Here is a 19,888-nt window from a genome sequence, read left to right on the forward strand (position 1 = left end):
TTCACTGATTCCTCTTCATCTTCTTTCCGTCGAGCTATAAGAATTGTTTTTCTAACAACTTTAGCCAATCTTATTTTCCTTTCAAGATAAAAGGCAGCTCTTTTGGCAGTGAGAGACTTTACCGGTTCGGAATGCTGGTTAGTTTCCTTCCTTGTTGGTTGTAAGGAGCTACGTGGTGCTGTCGATAGTAAGAAGTCTTGTGAAAATTTCATCAGCACCAGTTTTGAGAATTCTTCCAACCATTGGTTGATGGATTCCTGAAGTGTATCCACCGTCTTGATGAATCTGTCAATTTTGAAGAGAATTTGTCTTGCTTTCTCCGAGAGTTCCTATGCCAGTGCACCGAACTCTTCCATAAGCCTTTCTCCCATTTCTTCCGTCTCCCGAAAGAGCAAATTGTACATTCCAGTGATTTGATACTTCATCTCAGTCTAGTAGTACAATACATCTTCCAACATGCCAGAGTCATTATTCTGATTCATTTCTTCTTCTTCAATGCTTAGTTCTGTTTCCATGTCCTCCCCTTGAGATTTTTCTCCTTGGTTTACAGACAATTGCGTTGGGTCGGCGATTTCTTCTTCGCGGTTCTCAACCTGAGTGTCATGGTATTACGCCAACATCTCTTTATGATAGATGTCTTCTTCTTCCAGAATTTCATGTTTTGCTTTTATGACTGTTGTTCTTTCCTTTTTGACTTTTTCAACGAACTCGTTGAGGGAAAGATGATCATCATTCTCTAGATCACTTTGAGAAAGATCGGGGTAGTTTGTTGAGGATGAGATGTTTTTGGGCTCCATAAGGATTGTAGGGCGTTGATAGTTTTAGGAGATCGAGATTATGAAAGAAGGTTTTGGGAAAAACAAGTGTGAAGACCACCCCTTTTAAATATGAAGAAATGATTTCGATTTAGAAAGAAGGATTCTGTAAAAGATGATCCTAATCTTCATAAAATAGGAAATTCTTTTGATAATATTTTGAGAATATTTTAACTCAACCAATTTAATTTCAATCAAGGCAATCAAATATTCAATCAGAGCAATCAGCACAATCACATAATATTTGCCGAATATTTAAGAAGATTGTGTTGATGCGTACCTTATTTGTTGCCAAAAATAAAAACGACTTACGCGCCAAGATTTCGAACGATCAAATCTTTTGTCGTATTTGCTCAAAAGATGTTGTCTACAGATGATTTTTCAAGTTCCGAGATCCGTAAGTTCCTTTAGAAGATGTTTCCAAGCTCTGGAGCTGCTGAAGGTCTTCAAATGATACTTTCCAAATTCCGAGGAAATTTCTCCTATCTAGATCTCAGCTCAAATAGGAATCATGGTAATACCCAACTCTTGTCTAATGTACTCAAATGTCTTTTTATCAAGTGCCTTAGTGAATACGTCAGCTAATTGATGTTTAGAATCAACAAATTTAATGTTGACGTCACAGTTATGCACACAATCACGAATAAAATGATGCTTGATTTTGATATGCTTAGCTCGTGAGTGCAGAACTGGATTCTTTGTGAGGTTGATAGCACTTGTGTTGTCACATTTGATTTCCACATTGTGAGCTTCAATACCAAAGTCCTTCGGTTGTTGCTCATCCATAGTATTTGAGTGCAACACCTTCCTAGTGCCACATATTCAGCCTTCGTAGTTGATAGAGCTACGGTGTTCTGTTTTTTGGAGAACCAAGACACCAGCATTGATCCCGGAAGTTGACTCGTGCCTCAAGTACTTTTTCTATCCAACTTACAATCTGCAAGATCAGCATCCGAATAGCCGTGTAATATAAGATATGATGTTTTGGGATACCATAATCCTAGGTTTGGATTAGTTCCTATATACTTGATGATTCTTTTGACAGCAGACATATGAGATTCTTTAGGATCGGATTGAAATCTCGCACACATACATACACCGAATATAATATCGGGTCGAGATGCAGCAAGATATAACAAAGAACCAATCATGCTCCCGTATAGCTTCTGATCAACCGGTTTGCCCTATTCATCCTTATCTAGTTTGGATGAGGTAGACATTGGTGATTCTGTTTTCTTGCAATTATTTTGACCAAACTTCTTCGCTAGTTCCAAGGCATATTTTTCTTGATGTATGAATGTGCCCCGATTAGTCCGATTTACTTGTAGGCCTAGGAAGAATTTAAGTTCTCCCATCATGCTTATCTCGAACTCATTCTGCATGTTCCGAGAGAAGTTCCCACAAAGATGTTGGTTAGATGAGCCAAAGATAATATCATCAACATATATCCGGATAACCAGAATGTCTTTACCTTCCCTTCTGATTAAAAATGTTGTATCGACTTTACCTTTTTCGAAACCTTTTTCGGTTAGAAAATTACTTAACCTTTCATATCAAGCTCGAGGTGCTTGCTTCAGCCCGTAAAGAGCCTTCTTCGGTTTGTACACATGATCTGAGTTCTTTGGATCTTCAAAACCTAGAGGTTGTTTGATATAAACTTCCTCCTTGATATACCCATTGAGAAATGTGCATTTAACATCCATCCGGTACAACTTGAAGTCATGATGGCAAGCGTAAGCAAGTAGCAACCTGATAGCTTCCGGTCTTGCCACTGGTGCATATGTTTCATCATAATCAATCCCTTCTTCCTATGAGTAACCTTATGCAACAAGCCTTGCTTTGTTCCTGACTACTTTTCCTTTGTCATCTAGTTTATTCCGGAAAACCCATTTGGTTCCAATGACGGGATGATTCTTTGGTTTGGGTACAAGTTCCCAAACTTCATTCGGTCTGAATTGTTGCAACTCTTGTTGCATAGCCGCGATCCAGCTTTCATCTTCAAGAGCTTCTTCAATTCTTTTGGGTTCAACTTTAGAAACTAGAGCAAAGGCATTTATTGTATCCCCGAGTCTAGATCTGGTTCTGACTCCTTCATATATATTCCTAATAACCTAATTTGCGGGATGACTTGATCTGTATTTCCAGCTTCTATTTGTTTGTCATGTTCGGTCTCGGTGAGGTCTTCATCATTTGATCCTTCAGATGATGTGCCTTGCAATGTGTTTTCCCTGTTCTGAAACGTTTCAACTAGTTTCGCATCTTCGGATGATGGTTTTTCTTTTTCGGATGATGTGTTCTGAATTTCAGATCTTGTTGTTTCTTGGGAATCCATCGTCCGAGTAATCCGCTCTTCTTCAAATTTCACATTCATTGATTCTTCAACTGTCCGAGAGTTCTTGTTGAAGGCTCGGCATGCTTTACTAGTAGTGGAGTAACCCAAGAATACACTTTCATCCGATCTTTCATCAAACTTACTAGTCCTATCACTTGCATTCTTAAGAATATAACATTTACTACCAAACGCATGAAAATATGAAATATTTGGTTTTCTTCCTTTGTAGAGTTCATAGGGAGTTTTCTCAATCAATGGTCCGAGGAAAACACGATTGATTACATAACATGGCAAAAGCTTGACTTCAACCGGAAATGAGGTGGAGCTTTGTTTTCAATTAAAAATGTTCGTGCCATTTCTTGCAAAGATTTATTTTTCCTTTCAACAACTCCATTTTGTTGAGGAGTATATGGAGAAGAAAAATTGTGTTGAAAACCATTTTGATCACAGAAATCAGCAAAGTAGTTATTTTCAAATTCTCCTCCGTGATCGGTTTTGATACTTGTAATTGAATAACCTTTTTCATTTTGGACTTTTCTAGAAAAGGTTTTAAAGAATGAGAATGCATCACTCTTGTGAGTAAGAAAGAATACCCAAGTGAATCTTGTATAGTAATCCACAATAACAAAGCAATACTTTTTACCTCCAATACTCTGTGTTCGAGTGGGTCCGAAGATATCCATGTGCAATAGTTGTAGAGCATGGATAGTGATGACTTTATTAACGGGTTTGTAAGAATTTCTTACTTGCTTTTCGAGTGTGCATGCTTCACAAAGTTTTGTCTTTTCAAATCCGGCATTTGGAAGTCCCCTCACCAGCTTCTTTTTGGAGAGCTTGTTTATTTGCTTGAAGCTTATATGTCCCAGCTTTCTATGCCATAGTTCTGGATCGTCTTTGACGGATAGAAGACATTTTTCATTTTCGGATGACGTGTCCGGAAGGTACATGTTCCCATATCTTCGTCCAATAAATGATGACTTGTTGTCTTGGCTTGTACACGAGCACTTATTTTCTGCAAAAGAAACTTTGTATCCAATATCGCATAATTGGCTAATACTAACAAGATTGAAGTTCAAACCCTTGACTAATGAAACATCTTTGATAAGTAGATTGCCAATCTTCACGGTTCCTTTGCCGATAATCGTTCCTTTGTTGTTGCCTCCAAAGGACACGTTTCCTCCATCAAATTTTTCGAGATCAATGAACATGGATAAGTCACCAATCATATGTCTAGAGCACCCGCTATCAAGGTATCATTTGTTTCTTCTTTTGTTTGGTACCTGCAATGATCAAAGATTCTCACTTTTTCTTTGGTACCCAAATTTGTTTGGGTCCTTTGAGGTTAGTCGTAGAAGTGTATCTAAGAATGTCAAGTGTTGATCGATTGATCTTTGAGTAGTAGCTCCTGAAGTATTTCGGATCATCACAATTTGAACATCCCGAGGGGTGTTGTCCTTCAAATCTTACAAATTGTTTCCGAAAATGACTTTGATAAGCGTGTTTGGAAGGTCGCCGCTTGAGCCTTTCTTTTACGGTTGGAAAATAATTTTTCTCATCACTTTCCTTTTGAAAACCAAGTCTTGACTTGTTATAGTAGCGAGCAGCTTGTATGGAAAGTATATGTTGCAAAGTTTTTGAACCGGATGAGAATTTTTTGTGTATCTCTAAAACTTTCATTTTCAAAACAGAATTCTCTTTTCCGAAAATATCTTTTTCCTTTTTCGGAGAAATGTTCTCCTTTTCAAAATGATTTCTTTTCCTGTTCAAGAAATCATTTTCTTTTTCGAGAAATTCTATCCTTGATTTCAATTGCGAATTTTCGCAAGATATAGAATCAGATTTCTCATTTAGTTGACAAAATTCCTTTTCGAGAAAGCTGATTTTATCTTTTTGTGAAATATCCTTCCGTCTAAAGACGACAACTTCCTTTTTCAATTCAGAAAGTCTCTTAAGAGTAGCCTTGTATTCTAAACATAACTCATCTATATACGCAGATATTTCGGGAGAGATGTTTGGGTAGGTTACCTCGATATCATCATCCGAATCTGCCATTAGACAAACATTTGCGTATGCTTCATCACTTTCACATTCGATGTCGCTCCAAGTTTCTGCTTTCAAAGCTTTCTTGGATTTTTCATCCTTATCTTTCTTCTTTAACAGAGGGCAATTGGGTTTGATGTGGCCTCTTTTCTTACATTCGAAGCAAATGACTTCTTGGCCTTCATTTTTGGTCTCAAATGATCTTCTACGATTGAATCGTCCGAGATCCTTTCTGTTTTTGAAGTTCCCGCCTTATTTGGTCATTCGTCCGAATCTTTTGACCATGAGCGCTAACTCTTCATCATCTTCGACTTCGGAATCTGAAACATCGGAATCAACATTAGATTTTAAGGCAATTGACTTCTTACCTCTAGTTGTGGTTTCATCATTGATCCTTTCTTCTTCATAAGATTGAAGAGTTCCAATGAGCTCATCCATTGGCAAGGGAGATATTCTTTGAGTCTCTCGAATGGAAGTTTTAACATTGTCCCATTTCTTTGTAAGAGCTCGTAGTAGCTTGTTGATTCTCATAGGTCCAGAAACTGGTTGCCCGTGATATGTGAGACCATTCACTATTTCAGTGAACCTGTCAAACATCTCTTTCACTGTCTCATCAGGCTTCATTTTGAATGCTTCATATTGTCCGAGTAGAAAGTTAACTTTTGTCTCCTTTACTCTGTCTGTTCCTTCATAGGTGACGTGAAGCTTATCCCAAATTTCTTTTGATGAAGAGCAATCTGCAATACGTCTATATTCGGTAGGAGATAGTGCACTATAAAATGAATAAATGGCCTTTGCATCAAGAGCATCTCTCTTGGTTATCTCTGTTGCGCTTAGAGCAGCCATCGCGTTATCCCCCGCACTTGTAGTCTCTGTCGCTGGATTTACTCCTCTTTGTACGACATCCCGCATTTGAGGATCCCGGCATCCGAGAAATGCTTTAAATTTGTTCTGCCGGTCGCTATAATCTTTTCCTTCAAAGTATAGGGGCTCGTTGTTGCTTCCACCTTCGATCCAAGAAGGAGAGAAATTGCTAGTCATAAAGATCGTTAGCTCAGAAGTAAAAACACTTCACAAAATACGAGCACCTCGATCTGATACCAATTGTTGGTGGCTAGTGAATTCACCTAGAGGGGGGTGAATAGGTGATAACGTGTGATTTTAAGATTTTATTGCGGAATTCAAATCACACGGTGTAAAACAGAAATCTCAAATGCTCAAGCAATTCAATTAATGCAAGACATGTAATAGGATCGATGCGTATTGTCCATGTGCGGTTTAACTATCACAAAGTATTTAGAGTGATCAGAGTAAGAGATAAGGAAAACCGCACAGAGAGATTATAGTGGTTCGGCTTTGGTTAAGCCTACGTCCACTTCTTCGGCTGACGCCCAATCGGCTGGATTCTACTATTAATCTGCTCGGAGGTTACAAATCGGTGATCTCCTTGACACGCAAGACTTCACACCTAGCGTTCAACACTCTTGTGTACACCTCCTCACAATTACAATGGATGGATAAAGAAGTGTGTTTAAAATGGAGTACACTCTATCTAGGAATTATGAACACTTTTCCCTCTTTACGCCGATCTGTTTTCCCTTCGTCTTCGAGATGTCTTTTATGCTCTTCCACCTCCAATCTAGCCGTTGCAAGGCATCCAGAAGAGATCTCTCCAAATCTACCCTTTTGGACGAGATGATTGCAAAAAGAAGAACTCTTAGCCGTTGGGGATCGCCAAAGGAAAGTCTTCCCCGTTTGGATCAAATCGCCGATACAATTATGATCCCGGGTTTCCATAGATGGTTTCTTCCATTTAGAAAGTCTTGATTTGTCTTCTTGGTTCCGCATTCTTGATTGATCTCAATCGATGAGAATCTTCAAGGATGATCCAGCTCGATGGCGTCCGTTGATATGCATCAATTAAGCTCAATTATTATTCCTCTTGAAATTCTGATTACTGCTAGTGAAGTATTTCTCTCAGAGCTTGAGCGTCATTCCAACGTCCGAGCTATCCCCACTCAATGTCCGAGCTCGAACCAGCATATGGGACTCTCGGAAACAACATCTGAGCCAAATCCTTTTGCTAGATTCAATCTCGTGCATTCCCGCACCAAAGGATAATCAGTAAAACAAGTAAATCACAACATTATCTCAAAATACAAGAATACTATGATTGTTTTGTCAACTTCAAAATCGTCTAGGGATTTTTTCTCAACATAAAGTACACTACAAGTGCCAAAACTTATGTACGGCGCTCACTTTAGTGCCAAAACTTTCAAAACAATCACTTAAGTGCTAGGTTTTTTTTAAAACGATCACTTAAGTATCAACTTTTTTTTAAAAACGATCATTTCAGTGCCAACTACGATTTGAGCTGACATGGCTCGTCGGAAATCCAACTTGGGCTTTTTTTTTTATTAATATTTAAGCTGAGTAGCTCGTCGGAAATCCAACTTGGGCTTTTTTTTTTTATTAATATTTAAGCTGAGTAGCTCGTCGGAATTGGCACTGAAGTGAGTGTTTTTAAAAAAATTTGGCACTTAAGTAATCATTTTAAAAAAATTGACACTTAGGTGGTCATTTTGATAGTTTTGGCACTAAAATAATCATTTTTCAAAAAATTTGGCACTTAAATGATCGTTTTGAAAATTTTGGCACTAAAGTGAGCGTCGTACACAAGTTTTGGCACTTGTAATGTACTTAAGCCACTTTTGCAACTACACTCCTAGGCAGATATAAGTCAAATCCAGGACAATCACCGGATTGCCGCCAAAAAGGTTTTGTCTTACTTAAGGAGGATAATGGACTATACGCTAATTTATAAACATGTTCAAGACCTACAACTATTAGGATATTCGAAAGCAAACTATGTTGGCTGTCGGGATGACAAGAAGTTGATCATTTTTACGTTAGCGGGATATGCAGTATCATGGAAAAGTGAGAAAGAGAAATTTATATCATAATCTATCATACAAGCAGAGTTTATAACTTGCGTTTCGGCTTCTACTTAGTATATATGTAGCTCCAAAACCTCATTAAGGAGTTGGCCGTATTTGATTTAGTAGATAGACCCTTATAGTTGTATTGTGACAATAACACTGCAGTGTTATTTATTAACAACAATAGAGGTCTCAAGAAGTCTACGCATTTGGTGGTCAAGCTTTTTATCGTAAAGGAAACAGTTGAGAATGGTGATACTCTAGTAGGAACGTGTTCACAAATGATATAATTGTTGACCCACTAACAAAGATCTCTGCCCTCATAAGCATGGGCTTAGAAGTATTGTGTGATGTTATTACAACATGTCATTTGCATAGCCTTAGAAGTATCACGGGAAGTTATTATTCGATGGGAGCTATTTTTTATTTTGCTCTGATACGGTTTATATCCGTATTTGTTACATTTCAAAACATTTTGATATGTATCAACTCATTTGCATGCAATAGAGTGCTTATGAATGTGTTGATATTGAATACATATATCTGATGAAAATCTCAAGGTATGTGCAAAACTTGAGTAAATGATAGAGGCATTTAATTATCAGCTTTAAGAATATGTCTTGTTACACATAAAATAAAGTTAATTAAAAAGATAAGACATGTAGGTTCATTGGAAATATAAGGATATTTTCTAGTGACAAATTAGGTTTCCTATACTTAAAGAGAGAAAATGTGACTAACAAAGGAGATAACGCATAGAGAATCACTATTTTGTGAGGTGTTGTCATTTACCATAATGCCATATTGAATACATATTAGTACAGTTAAAGGCATCCATGACCATGAATGGCTCTATATCCATTGATGCAATTACCGCCATGATTTGGTGTTTAAAACTTTGTGAGATCAAATTAACTATTAAGAATAATCACATGACCAACATAAAAGTGTGTACATATAGTACAGTTTCAATTAATATAGCCCAAGTGGAAGAATGTTAGAATTTTCCTAATGTGGTCTACATCAATTGAAATTAATATAGATTGATCTATTAAGGTATGATATACGTATTCTTGATTAGTTTTAATATGGATCATTTAGTGTGGAACGAATTAGGCTCGACCTGTGATGAGAGGGTCTGCGACCAAAAACTCTATATAAAAGTTCAAGTCCCTCCTCTAGTCCTCTAATACAGAAATCTGAATGTACCTTTTCGTTTCGATAGTGATTGTCTCATTTGAACAGCATTCCGAGGGAAAAAGTACACTAGAGGTGCCATAACTTTTATACGGCGTTCACTTGAGTGTCATAACTTTCAAAACGTTCACATGAGTGCCATAACTTTTAAAAATCATTCACTTGAGTGTCATGTTGACGTGGTAGCTGGAAAAACCGACGTGACGGACGGAAAAGTTAGCGTAGACGCCGGAAAGCCGACGTGGCACGTCGAAAAGTTGATGTGTCATGCCGGAAAAGTTATCGTAGCCCTAAAGTGAACGATTTTTCTCCGACGTAGCACTCAAGTGAACGATTTTTGAAAGTTATGGCACTTAAGTGAACGTTTTGAAAATTATGGCACTCAAGTGAACGCCGTACACAAGTTATGGCACTTCTAGTGTACTTTTCCCGCATTCCGAGAGGGAATAGAGGAGAAGCGCTTGGATTTCGAGAATCGTCATCATTCCCCATCAAGATGGATTCTAAATCAGGTGTGTACCAATTCCTTTTCAAAATCATGCATTGTTTCTAATTCAGGTTATAATGATCATTGGGCGTGCCATTTTAGTAACTTATAATTTTCTCATAAGTCGAATGAAGTATTTCGTCACGACTTTTGTTTTGGTCAAACCAAGAGGATTTTATTTATATCATAAGAGTTCTACCAAGCGGATACCAAAGATGGAACATCCCTATAATGTAAAGCCCAAAAAGCTTGAGGGGGAAAAGAAATCCAGTGTTTCTAGGAAGGGTCTGAATTACGTGAGCTTTTACAACCCAGTTGGCAACCATATTTGAGCTTTTTGGGCTGAATTCAAGCTTCACCAGCCGAAGGTCCACAAGCAGTGATAATCGGTCTACGATAAGCAACCATGCGTCTCAAGAGAACCGATCCGCAAAGTTGAGGGCATTTATCAAATCTAACCTATCCGATCGAATACATACTCTTCATAGATTGCTTCATTTGACAAAAAGAATAGCTTCCAGAATGGCTAGGGTTTCCACTTGAGCTGTAGATGAAGCCTTGACTGATTTGGTGAGACCAACGACAAGGCTACCGGAGAAGTCTCGACAAATACATGCTACGGCTCCATTCGTCACGAGTTTCAAACGAACTAATCATAACTAATTGTAGAACATCTAATTTTGTCACACCACGGTTTGTTTTATTCTTAACACAACAAATTCGAGCTCACGAGTTTGATCAAGCAATGTCCAAGCATCGGTTTGCTCCTACTTTGGTACCCCCACTTTCTTTCGAATTATCATGGCTCATGACTATTAGGAAATTTGAAATTCATAGTATTTATTTTATTTTTTCCACCGGGACGGATGGAAAAGTTGGCATAAAATTCTCTAGGCCCTCATCTCGGGAATGTCGATCAACAACTTTTTCCAACAAAGCCATGTAATTTGATTGTGGTTTGGATTGGCACATCACTCACTTTTCTTTTGAATGATCCGAGCTGCTCAAGCCATTACTCGTGTCCATAACATGAATATTTGGTGCTAATGATTTCAAGATCGGTCCACATTTCACCTAAAATATGAAATCTACCAAATAGAACCTGTTCACCAAATTAGAAAACCTGGAGCTTACCCAGCATACCTTAGAATTTGAAACCTATTATATCACAGGTTTTAAGGTCCATTCAAGTTGCACAATATTCTTAATTAAACGATTGCAGTGACTTATTACCTTTAATGACCATCATTTGCTTTACAATCCACTCACCACAGCTCATATTCAAACACAAGAAAAATATAAAACATTAGCAAAGTAAAAGTCACAATCATAGATATTGCAAGAAATGGAAGCTCAAACTAGTAGTCTCTGATTACACAATTATCATTGAATGCCATAGAATGCCAAAAAATCATGCTAAGAAACCCAACACTTGACATAATAGGAATCCACTTGAAAGAAAGGCTAATGATTTCAGGATCTGTCCACGTTTCATCTAAAATCTAAAATCTATCAAATGGAACCGTTTCACCAATTTATAAAACCGAGAACCTACGCTGCATACCATAGAATTTGAAGCCTATCATATCACAGGTTTCAAGGTCTACTCAAGTTGCATAGTATTCTTAATTAAATGATGGCAGTGACTTATTACCTCCAATGGCCATCATTTGCTTTACAATCCATACACCACAGCTCATATTCGGACACAAGAAAAATATGAAACATTAATAAAAAAGAAATTCTCAGTCATAGACATTGCAAGAAATGGAAGCTCGAATTAGTAGTATCCGATTACACAATTATCATCGAACGCCATAGAATGCCAAAAAATCACGCGAAGAAACCCAAGGCTTGACACATTGCAAATCCACTTAAAAGAGAGGTGTGCCCAAGGGAACGCGGCCACGGGTGGTGTACTAATATTATCTTGAATTTCAAACAAAGTCAAAGAAGGCTTGGAGATATGTCAAGCTATTTCAAAAGATTTGAGGGATAGTCACTAAAGTTTTATTAGTTAGTTGCTTATACCGATAAGATCTTTAGGATACCAATCTAATGATCTTTTTTATTTAGAAATTGTACCTTGTATCTCTTTACACTCAGAAAATAAGAAATCGTCTCTCTCTCTCTCTCTCTCTCTCTCTCTCTCTCTCTCTCTCTCTCTCTCTCTCTCCGGTGGATGTAGGCGGATTTTCATCAAATCACGTAAATCTCCATGTTCTTGATTGTTCTTGCTTTTCTTCTTTTTCATCTCATCTAGTAAGAGAACTCTTCTACACAATAATTGGTATCAGAGCAATGCGGGTTCTTTGTTGCTGTATTACGAATTTTGACTAGATGGCTAGAAAAGGTTCGACTGTTCGATTCAATATCGAACAATTCACCAGGAAGAATAATTTTACACTATGGTGAAGAAAGATGAAGGATATATTGATTCAACATGTTTTATCAAAAGTTCTTTTGGAAAGTTTGAACAAGCCGACCACCATCACCGATGATGACTGGGCCGACATGGAGGAGAGGGCGTACAGCGCGATCCGATTGAACCTATCGGATGAAGCCCTTCAATACGTAGCAGAAACCAATCCCGCTTCGGAGGTGTGACTCAAACTCGAAAGCATCTACATGACAAAATCTCTTATGAAAAAGTTGTTCGTGAAGAATAGATTGTATTCGCTTCAAACGAGTGAAGGAGGAGATCCGTTGAAACACCTCGATGTATTCAATCACATGATCGGTGAACTTACAAGCTTGGAGGTAAAGTTCAAGGATGAAGACACAGTGCTTCTACTATTGGCATCGTTGCCGGATTCGTTTGACCACTTGGTGACTACGCTCCTTTATGGCAAGGAAACCCCGTAGATCATAGAGGTGACTACCGCCTTAAGCTCTAACGATACTCCGAAAAGGGCAAGTAGTTCAAAATCTTCGGGAGATGGACTCTTTGGGAAGGAGAAAAGCGGTCAAGGAAGAGAAAGATCAACATATAGAGGATCAAAGCCATAGGGGTCAATCAAAATCCAAGATAAGCACAAAGGAAGATGCTACGAGTATAACGAGGAAGGGCACACCAAGCGATTCTGTCTAAATAAGAACGGGAAAAAGAAAAGTTCGGATGAAACAAGTGTAGCCGACAGCGCTGAGATTAATGATGGAGATGTCTTCTCCATATCGTCGGGGAAGGACACCATCGAAGATTCATGGATTTTGGACTCCGGATGTACTTATCATATGTGTCCTCATCAAGAAATTTTCGATGAGTACAAGATATATGATGGTGGTTCAATTCTCATGGGCAATGACATTTCATGCAAGACTGTGGGAGTTGGAACCGTGAAAATCAAGATGTTTGATGGCATAATCAAAACCCCGGCGGATATGCTTCTCGTCTAGGGTCTAAGGAAGAATCTAATTTCATTGGGCCTACTTGAATCCAATGGGTACAAATACCTCACTCAAGGTGGAGTCTTGAAGATGATAAAGGGAGCTCTGGTTGTTCTAAAGGGATAGAGGCACAAGAACCTATATCAACTTATAGGAACCACAATGCAAGGTGGAGCATCGATCTCCACTGATGTTAGCACGAAGATAGATAATACCTATCTATGGCATATGCGTCTTAGGCATATGGGGGAAAGAGGATTAACGGAGCTTCACAAGAGGAATGCACTCCAAGGTATGAAAACATGCAAATTAGATTTCTACAAATTTTGTGTGCTTGGAAAACAATGGAAAGTACGATTCAAGGTTGCAACTCATAGAGCATGAGCGTGCTCGAGTACGTACACATGGATGTATGGGGTCCTTCACCGGAAAAGTCTAAAGGCGGGAAGGACTACTTCGTGACATTCATTGATGATTTCTCTAGGAAAGTTTGGGTCCACTTCATGCGACACAAAAGTGAGGTCTTTGACAAGTTTAAAGAATGGAAAGCCGAAGTTCGGACTTCAACGGGAAAGAAGCTTAGGTGCTTGAGATCAAACAATGGAGGAGATTACAAATTGACACCGTTCATGGAGTTTTACAAGAATGAAGGGATTAGACGTCACTTCATAGTTTCGGTTACGCCCCAACAGAATGGCGTAGCTGAAAGCATGACCTTATTAGAGAGAGCTCGGAGCATGAGGCTTCATACGAAGCCGAGCAAGGAATTTTGGGCAGAAGCTATCTGCATGGCATGTTATCTTGTGAATTGGTCTCCATCAAGTACAATTGAATGCAAAATTCCCGAAGGAGCATGGACTAGTAAAAGTGTTGATTATTTTAATTTAAGAATATTCAGTTGTCCTACTTTTGTACATATACAGAGTTCGAAACGCTCGAAGTTGGATCCAAAGTCAAAATAGTTCATATTTCTCGGTTACGAGAAAGGAGCGAAAGGCTACAAATTATTGGATCCAAATGAGTAGAAAGTTCTGACTAGCAGGGATGTTGTGTTCGATGAATCTGCAATGTTGAAGTTAAGCTGCGCGCCACATACGGCTATCGAAGTGGAGAGTGATAAATCTATCATTAAGGTCTAGCTTGAAGCTAAAGAATCTGCAGAGAATGGTGAGTCATCCGATGAAGCTCCGGAAGTTAAAGAAATGGAAAAAGTTCCTCGTACTATTGAGACGGTCGAGGAAAGCGCACTCTCAAAGTACCATAGAGGTACAATTTTGAGGACATGGTTTCTTATGCTCTTACTGTAGGCTCCAGCAATCCAAGCCCCTATCATGAAGTTTTGAAAAGTGATCACAAAGAAAAGTGGCTGATTGTTATGATGGAGGAGATGGAGTTGTTACAAAAGAATGAAATGTGGAAACTTGTGAAGAAGCCCAAGGATCGGAAAGTCATTGGCCACAAATGGGTTCTTCGAAGAAAGGAAGCAATAACCGACAAAGAGCAAGAGAGATACAAGGCCCGACTTGCTGCTAAAGGCTATGCACAGAAGGAGGGGATCAATTACGTCAAAATATTTTCCCCGGTTGTGAAACACACGTCAATTCATGTTTTACTAGCTATGGTGGCCATGTATGACTTGGAGTTCGAGTAGCTAGATATAAAGATGGCATTCCTTCATGGTGACTTGGAGGAGAAAATTTACATGGAGCAACCCGAAGGCTTCAAAGTGGAAGGGAAAGAGAATCATGTTTATTTGCTCAAGAGATCACTTTATGGTTTGAAGCAATATCTGAGGCAATGGAATAAAAGTTTTGATTCTTTTATACTTCGTATTGGCCACATGAGGAGTGTGCATGATTCTTGTATCTACTACAGAGTTTTGGATGATAAGTCGTTTATTCTGTTGATACTCTATCTTGATGATATGTTGATTATCGCAAGAAAAATAGAAGACATTATTTCACTAAAGTCTCGGTTAAGCAACGAGTTTGAAATGAAGGATCTTGGCGTTATAAAGAGGAACCTTGGCATAGAAATCTTTCGAGATAGACATGCAAGTAAGCTTTGGGTAAATCGGAAGAAGTATGTTGAGAAGGTCTTGGAGTGGTTCAACATAGGAAAAGCTAAACCGGTTTATACACCTTTAGCAAATCACTTCAGATTATCTAAGAAACAATGCTCTAGTTCACAAGAGGAGGTTATAAAGATGTCTCGAGTATCCTATGCCAGCGCAATAGGGAGCTTCATGTATGATATGGTTTGTAGCGGACCGGATTCGGCTCATGCGGTGAGCCTCGTTAGATGATACATGAGCAATCCGGGTAAGGAGCATTGGGAAGCTCATAAGTGGATCTTTCGTTATTTGGCTGGAACTAACGAAATGGGTTTGATTTTCAATTCAAAGAGGGAATCGATCGATTTATCAAGCTATGCCGATTCGGACTTCGCTGGTGATTTGGACAAGGGAAGGTCCATCACGGGATAAGTCTTTACTCTTGGAGGTGGAGCTATTTCGTGGAGGGTAACGCTTTAGTCTACCATAGCATTGTCTACAACCGAAGTTGAGTATATAGCAGCAAGCGAGGCTGCAAAAGAGGGAATATGGCTGACCGGCTTGGTCACGAAGTTGGGTTTAAACCAGGAAAGTGCTACACTATATTGCGATAGCCAAAGTGCAATATGTCTCACGAAACATCAAGTGTGTCATTCCAAAACGAAACACATTAAGTTCGTTACCACAAGATTCGAGAATTTGTGGAGAATGGTAGCATTGCTTTGAATAAAATCCATACTAAAGATAAACCTGCGGATATGTTCACGAAGACGGTTACAACGAAGAAGTTCAAGTCCTATAGGGACTTGATTTCTCTCACTCATCATTGAAGTTGATAGAGGCGGGCGTACCTTTGCAAAGGTACGGTGGAGATTAAGATGTATTCGTTTTCTTGGTTCGCGTGGAGGCTTGTGGTTTATTCAAGCCAAAGGTGGAGATTCGCTGATATTGTCTTGAATTTCAAACGAAGTCAAGGAAGGCTTCGAGATATGTCAAGATATTTCAAAATATTTGGGGAATAATCATTAAAGATTTATTAGTTAGTTGCTTAAACCGATAAGATGTTTAGGATACCAATCTGATGATCTTTTTCTTTAGCAATTGTACCTTGTATCTCTTTATGCTCACAAAATAAGAAATCGTCTCTCTCTCCCGTGGACGTAGGCGGATTTTCGCCGAACCACGTAAATCTCTGTGTTCTTGATTATTCTTGCTTTTCTTCTTTTTCATCTCATCTAGTTAGAGAACAATTCCGCACAACATGATGCATGGTTGTTGTCAAGTCGTGCTGTAAGGTGTTGAATTAAGTTCCGCAAGAACAAGAAAAAGAAAAAGAAAATTGTTCTAGGTTCCAGGTGTGGAAACCGAAACCTGCCCTTTGAAACTGGTTCTCCAATTTTTAGAATCCGAGGTCGGACCGATTCCCACCGATCCAGGAATTCCCACCTGTCAGTTTTCCGATTCTAGATTCTAACATGAAATCATACTCACCCCTAATCAATAAAACCATTGCAAGTAGGGTAATTGGTTCTCGGTCCGGTTTGGTTCCGGGACAGTCCACTGAAACTGGTAAACTATCAACATTGTCTTTGAACAAAGCCGGACCAAAGTCTGTTTTCTTCGATAAAGAGTTGCGATTCCATACGAGCCAACTCTCTCAATTTCGCCTCTTTTAACACAGTTAATGCACTCATGTAAAGGTGTGGCCACCGGGATCTCTTGAGGAGAAAGTGCAGAACCTGGTGAAGACATGGGAGATGGAGATCTTCCATAAGACCAGATATCTCGACTACAAATCTGTCGACCCACTTCATTACTCCGTCAACCTCAATGGTGCTCTCTACTTTGTAACTGCATAAACAATTATCTCTCGAAGAATGGACTAATAGAAACGAGTTGAAGGATTAATCCCAGAAAGATGTTTGGCATTTGGGGAAGAAAGGCTCTGACTCTAGAAGAGAAGAGGAAGCATGGGGCGAGCTATAACTCCATCCTCCAGACCTCGCTGCCCGAGAAGTACGTTTAAGAAATTTAAAAAAAAAATTAAAATCTTTCGATCTGATCCGGGTGAACCGGACCATTCGGACACCGGTTCCAATTACAAGGATCGGACCGCTACCCTCTGAAACTAGGAACTGGTTCGCCGGTATGAGTAGTTCCCGGTTCGATATGTCCAACTTGCACACCTTTAATTGCAAATCCATAAAAATCCCATAATTAAGGACCAGTAGAAACTGACCCCAAAAAAAAAAAAAGGACCAGTAGAAGAACACGCTCAGAAAAGGAAATAAAAAAGCCCACGGCGACAACACCACTAACTAATCACTGTAGTCACCATCTGTAGCAATCCGGTCTGTGATCTTGGCCACCACCGCCGCAGACTCCCTCAACAGTTTGATGCTCCTACTCAGCCTCTCGCGCTTGGCCGCCACCGACGGCGCTTCCTCCAGCATCCTCTCGATGAGGCCTCTGCCATTGGGCCCGATCAGCTCGCCCACAATCTCCATCTCCATCTCCTTGTTCACCAAGTTGTGCACGCTGAACGGCAAGTACAGTGCCATCGAGTCCACGAACCTCCTGAGCACGATGTTCCAGTAAGCGGTCATCCTCATCTTCAGATCGAACGCATCCTGAACCAGCTGCTTGTGATCCCTCAGATGGCGCACGTCGACCCGCCCGATCCCCTCAAGGACCATGACGGTGGACTTATACTCGTCGTTGATCACCTGCATGAACGGGGTCTGCTGGGTCATCAACTTGGTCCACTCCGACAGGTACTGAGGGTCGCAAGTGTAGGCAGTGAGCTTCTCCATTTCGACAATCTCCGTCATCCTGTTTGCCGTCTTCTCCCTCATCTTGTTGATCAGATCGGTCGCTGCTCTTCTCATCCAAGGCTGCAGCTGAGGATAATTCTCCGTGTGTCGCGTCAACTCCCGAATCACAATTCCCTCGATGTAGTCCCAAGCGCGAACCCCAAAAGCCAGTGGCATGCTCGATATCGCCTTCAGCTTCCGCTGCAAAAGGATGAGGAAGGATGAGCGAGCAAGGAAGTTCGGGAGTCCGATCCTTTTGGCCTCTTCCAAGACCTCTAGTTCCTCCACCAAGAAGTTAGTCCGGGGGTCGTTCTCCGGGCACTTTTGAAGCTCATCGTAGTATTTGTTCAGCATGTCCGTCAGCCTGGCCGTGCAGTGCATGTCCTTCTCCTCAGGGTAGTCGTCGAACTCGCCTCTCAGCAGGACTTTCCTAAGCGACTCCTTCGCCGATCCCATGATCCGCATGAAAGTCGTCAAGGCCTCCGCAACGGAGGACAGAGTCGTGGGCATCCTGTTGAGCTCGGCCACGCTCGCGTTCAGCTTGTCGTTGATCTTCCTGACGATCTCCGGCAAGCTCTTGGCCATAATGGTGGCTTGAATCTGCGTCAGCTTTTGCGCCAAGACGGGCACACCAACGATGGACTTGTCGATCTTGGACAGCAGAGGGTGCGTGTCGAACAGCTTCGCCTCTTCCCTCCTCGCTTCTTCATAGGTCTCGTCGCCGATCCTGTTCCTCACACACACATAACCAAGTCCTATATTGACATCATCGGCCAACACCTTCTCCTGCAAGCCCTCCGGAGATTTATCAGCCTTTGTGACGACGGCCAGAGTCCTCTTGCCGGTCTTGTCCACCATCTGAAACACAAAAACAGATTATCGTCTGGACTCTTTTGCTAGATTTGTATGAATCATTCTGAGTTTTGATTGATATGGCAGACAAGTGTGGCTAGAGTGGACTTTGCTAACATAACAGTTTTTTGGGGTGACTTGAGTTACAAATTATTAAAAGAGTGGACTCTATAATTATTATTTATTTTTTGTAAGCCAAAACAAACTATTAGCATAATAGTCACGCAAATATAAATAATTCCCGGCTAGAGTATACTTACTCGAGACATTCTTATGGACTCGCAAGTGGAGAAGTCGACGGTGGCAGACAAGACATTGAGGATGATGCTCTCCTCAGGCTTAATGTACTCCATGATCATCTCCGAGATCTGCTCGTAGATGTTCTCGGGCTGGCCGTGCACGGGCACTCTCGTGATTCCGGGCAAGTCGACCATGGTCAAGTCTGGGACGCCGTCTTTCTTGACAACCAGAGTCAGCGGGGTGTTCGATATGCCCTTGCTGGAGCCAGCGATCTCGTTTGTGGCGGCGACTATGGCGTCGGAGACGTGGTCCTCATCATCGATGTCCACGATCTTGCCGTTGAACTCGAGGTGGAGGTCGGGGGTCTCATCTTGACGCTGGTCGTGGAGCCGCATGATAAGTGGGACACGCGTGCAGATGCCCTGCCCCCGCGGCAGGCTGATGCCGGCGAGGGACTCGAGGACACTCGACTTGCCGGAGGACTGGTCGCCGACAACGACAATGGTGGGGAGCGGGATGCCCTCCTTCACGACCATGAGGTTACGGAGCTTGTCAACCGCGTCGAGCAGGGGGCGGATCCGGTCGTTGTAGGAGGTGGCTATCGGCGGCGCCTGGAGGATGGAAAGGGGTACGGGTTGGGGTTCACGGCTGGTAATAACTAGGTGACCTTCCATTTTTGGCAGCCTCTCGAAATTTTCTTGTTCTATGGATGAGTTTGACCGGTGAAGTAAAA

At 40.7% G+C, this 19,888-nt stretch overlaps 1 protein-coding gene across 1 annotated transcript; it reads right to left on the reverse strand.

The window, feature by feature from the left end:
• Positions 1–17,460: 17,460 nt before the first annotated feature.
• On the reverse strand, positions 17,461–19,888 carry LOC115748443 (dynamin-related protein 4C-like). Its single transcript, XM_030684926.1, has 2 exons — positions 19,176–19,888; positions 17,461–18,921 (listed from the first exon to the last, which is right to left on the reverse strand). Exons 1-2 carry the CDS (start codon positions 19,827–19,829, stop codon positions 17,569–17,571), a joined length of 2,007 nt encoding a protein of 668 aa, XP_030540786.1. The 5' UTR covers positions 19,830–19,888; the 3' UTR covers positions 17,461–17,568.

The sequence above is a fragment of the Rhodamnia argentea genome, chromosome 6 (assembly GCF_020921035.1).
Source record: "Rhodamnia argentea isolate NSW1041297 chromosome 6, ASM2092103v1, whole genome shotgun sequence".
Lineage (NCBI taxonomy): Eukaryota > Viridiplantae > Streptophyta > Magnoliopsida > Myrtales > Myrtaceae > Rhodamnia > Rhodamnia argentea.

Bases quoted from the DNA above. Each gene is read 5' to 3' on its own strand.
- LOC115748443 (XM_030684926.1), bottom strand. From the start codon at position 19,829: ATGGAAGGTCACCTAGTTATTACCAGCCGTGAACCCCAACCCGTACCC. The intron at 18,922-19,175 runs GTAAGTATACTC...TTTGTGTTTCAG, and splicing joins AGTCCATAAGAATGTCTCGA to ATGGTGGACAAGACCGGCAA.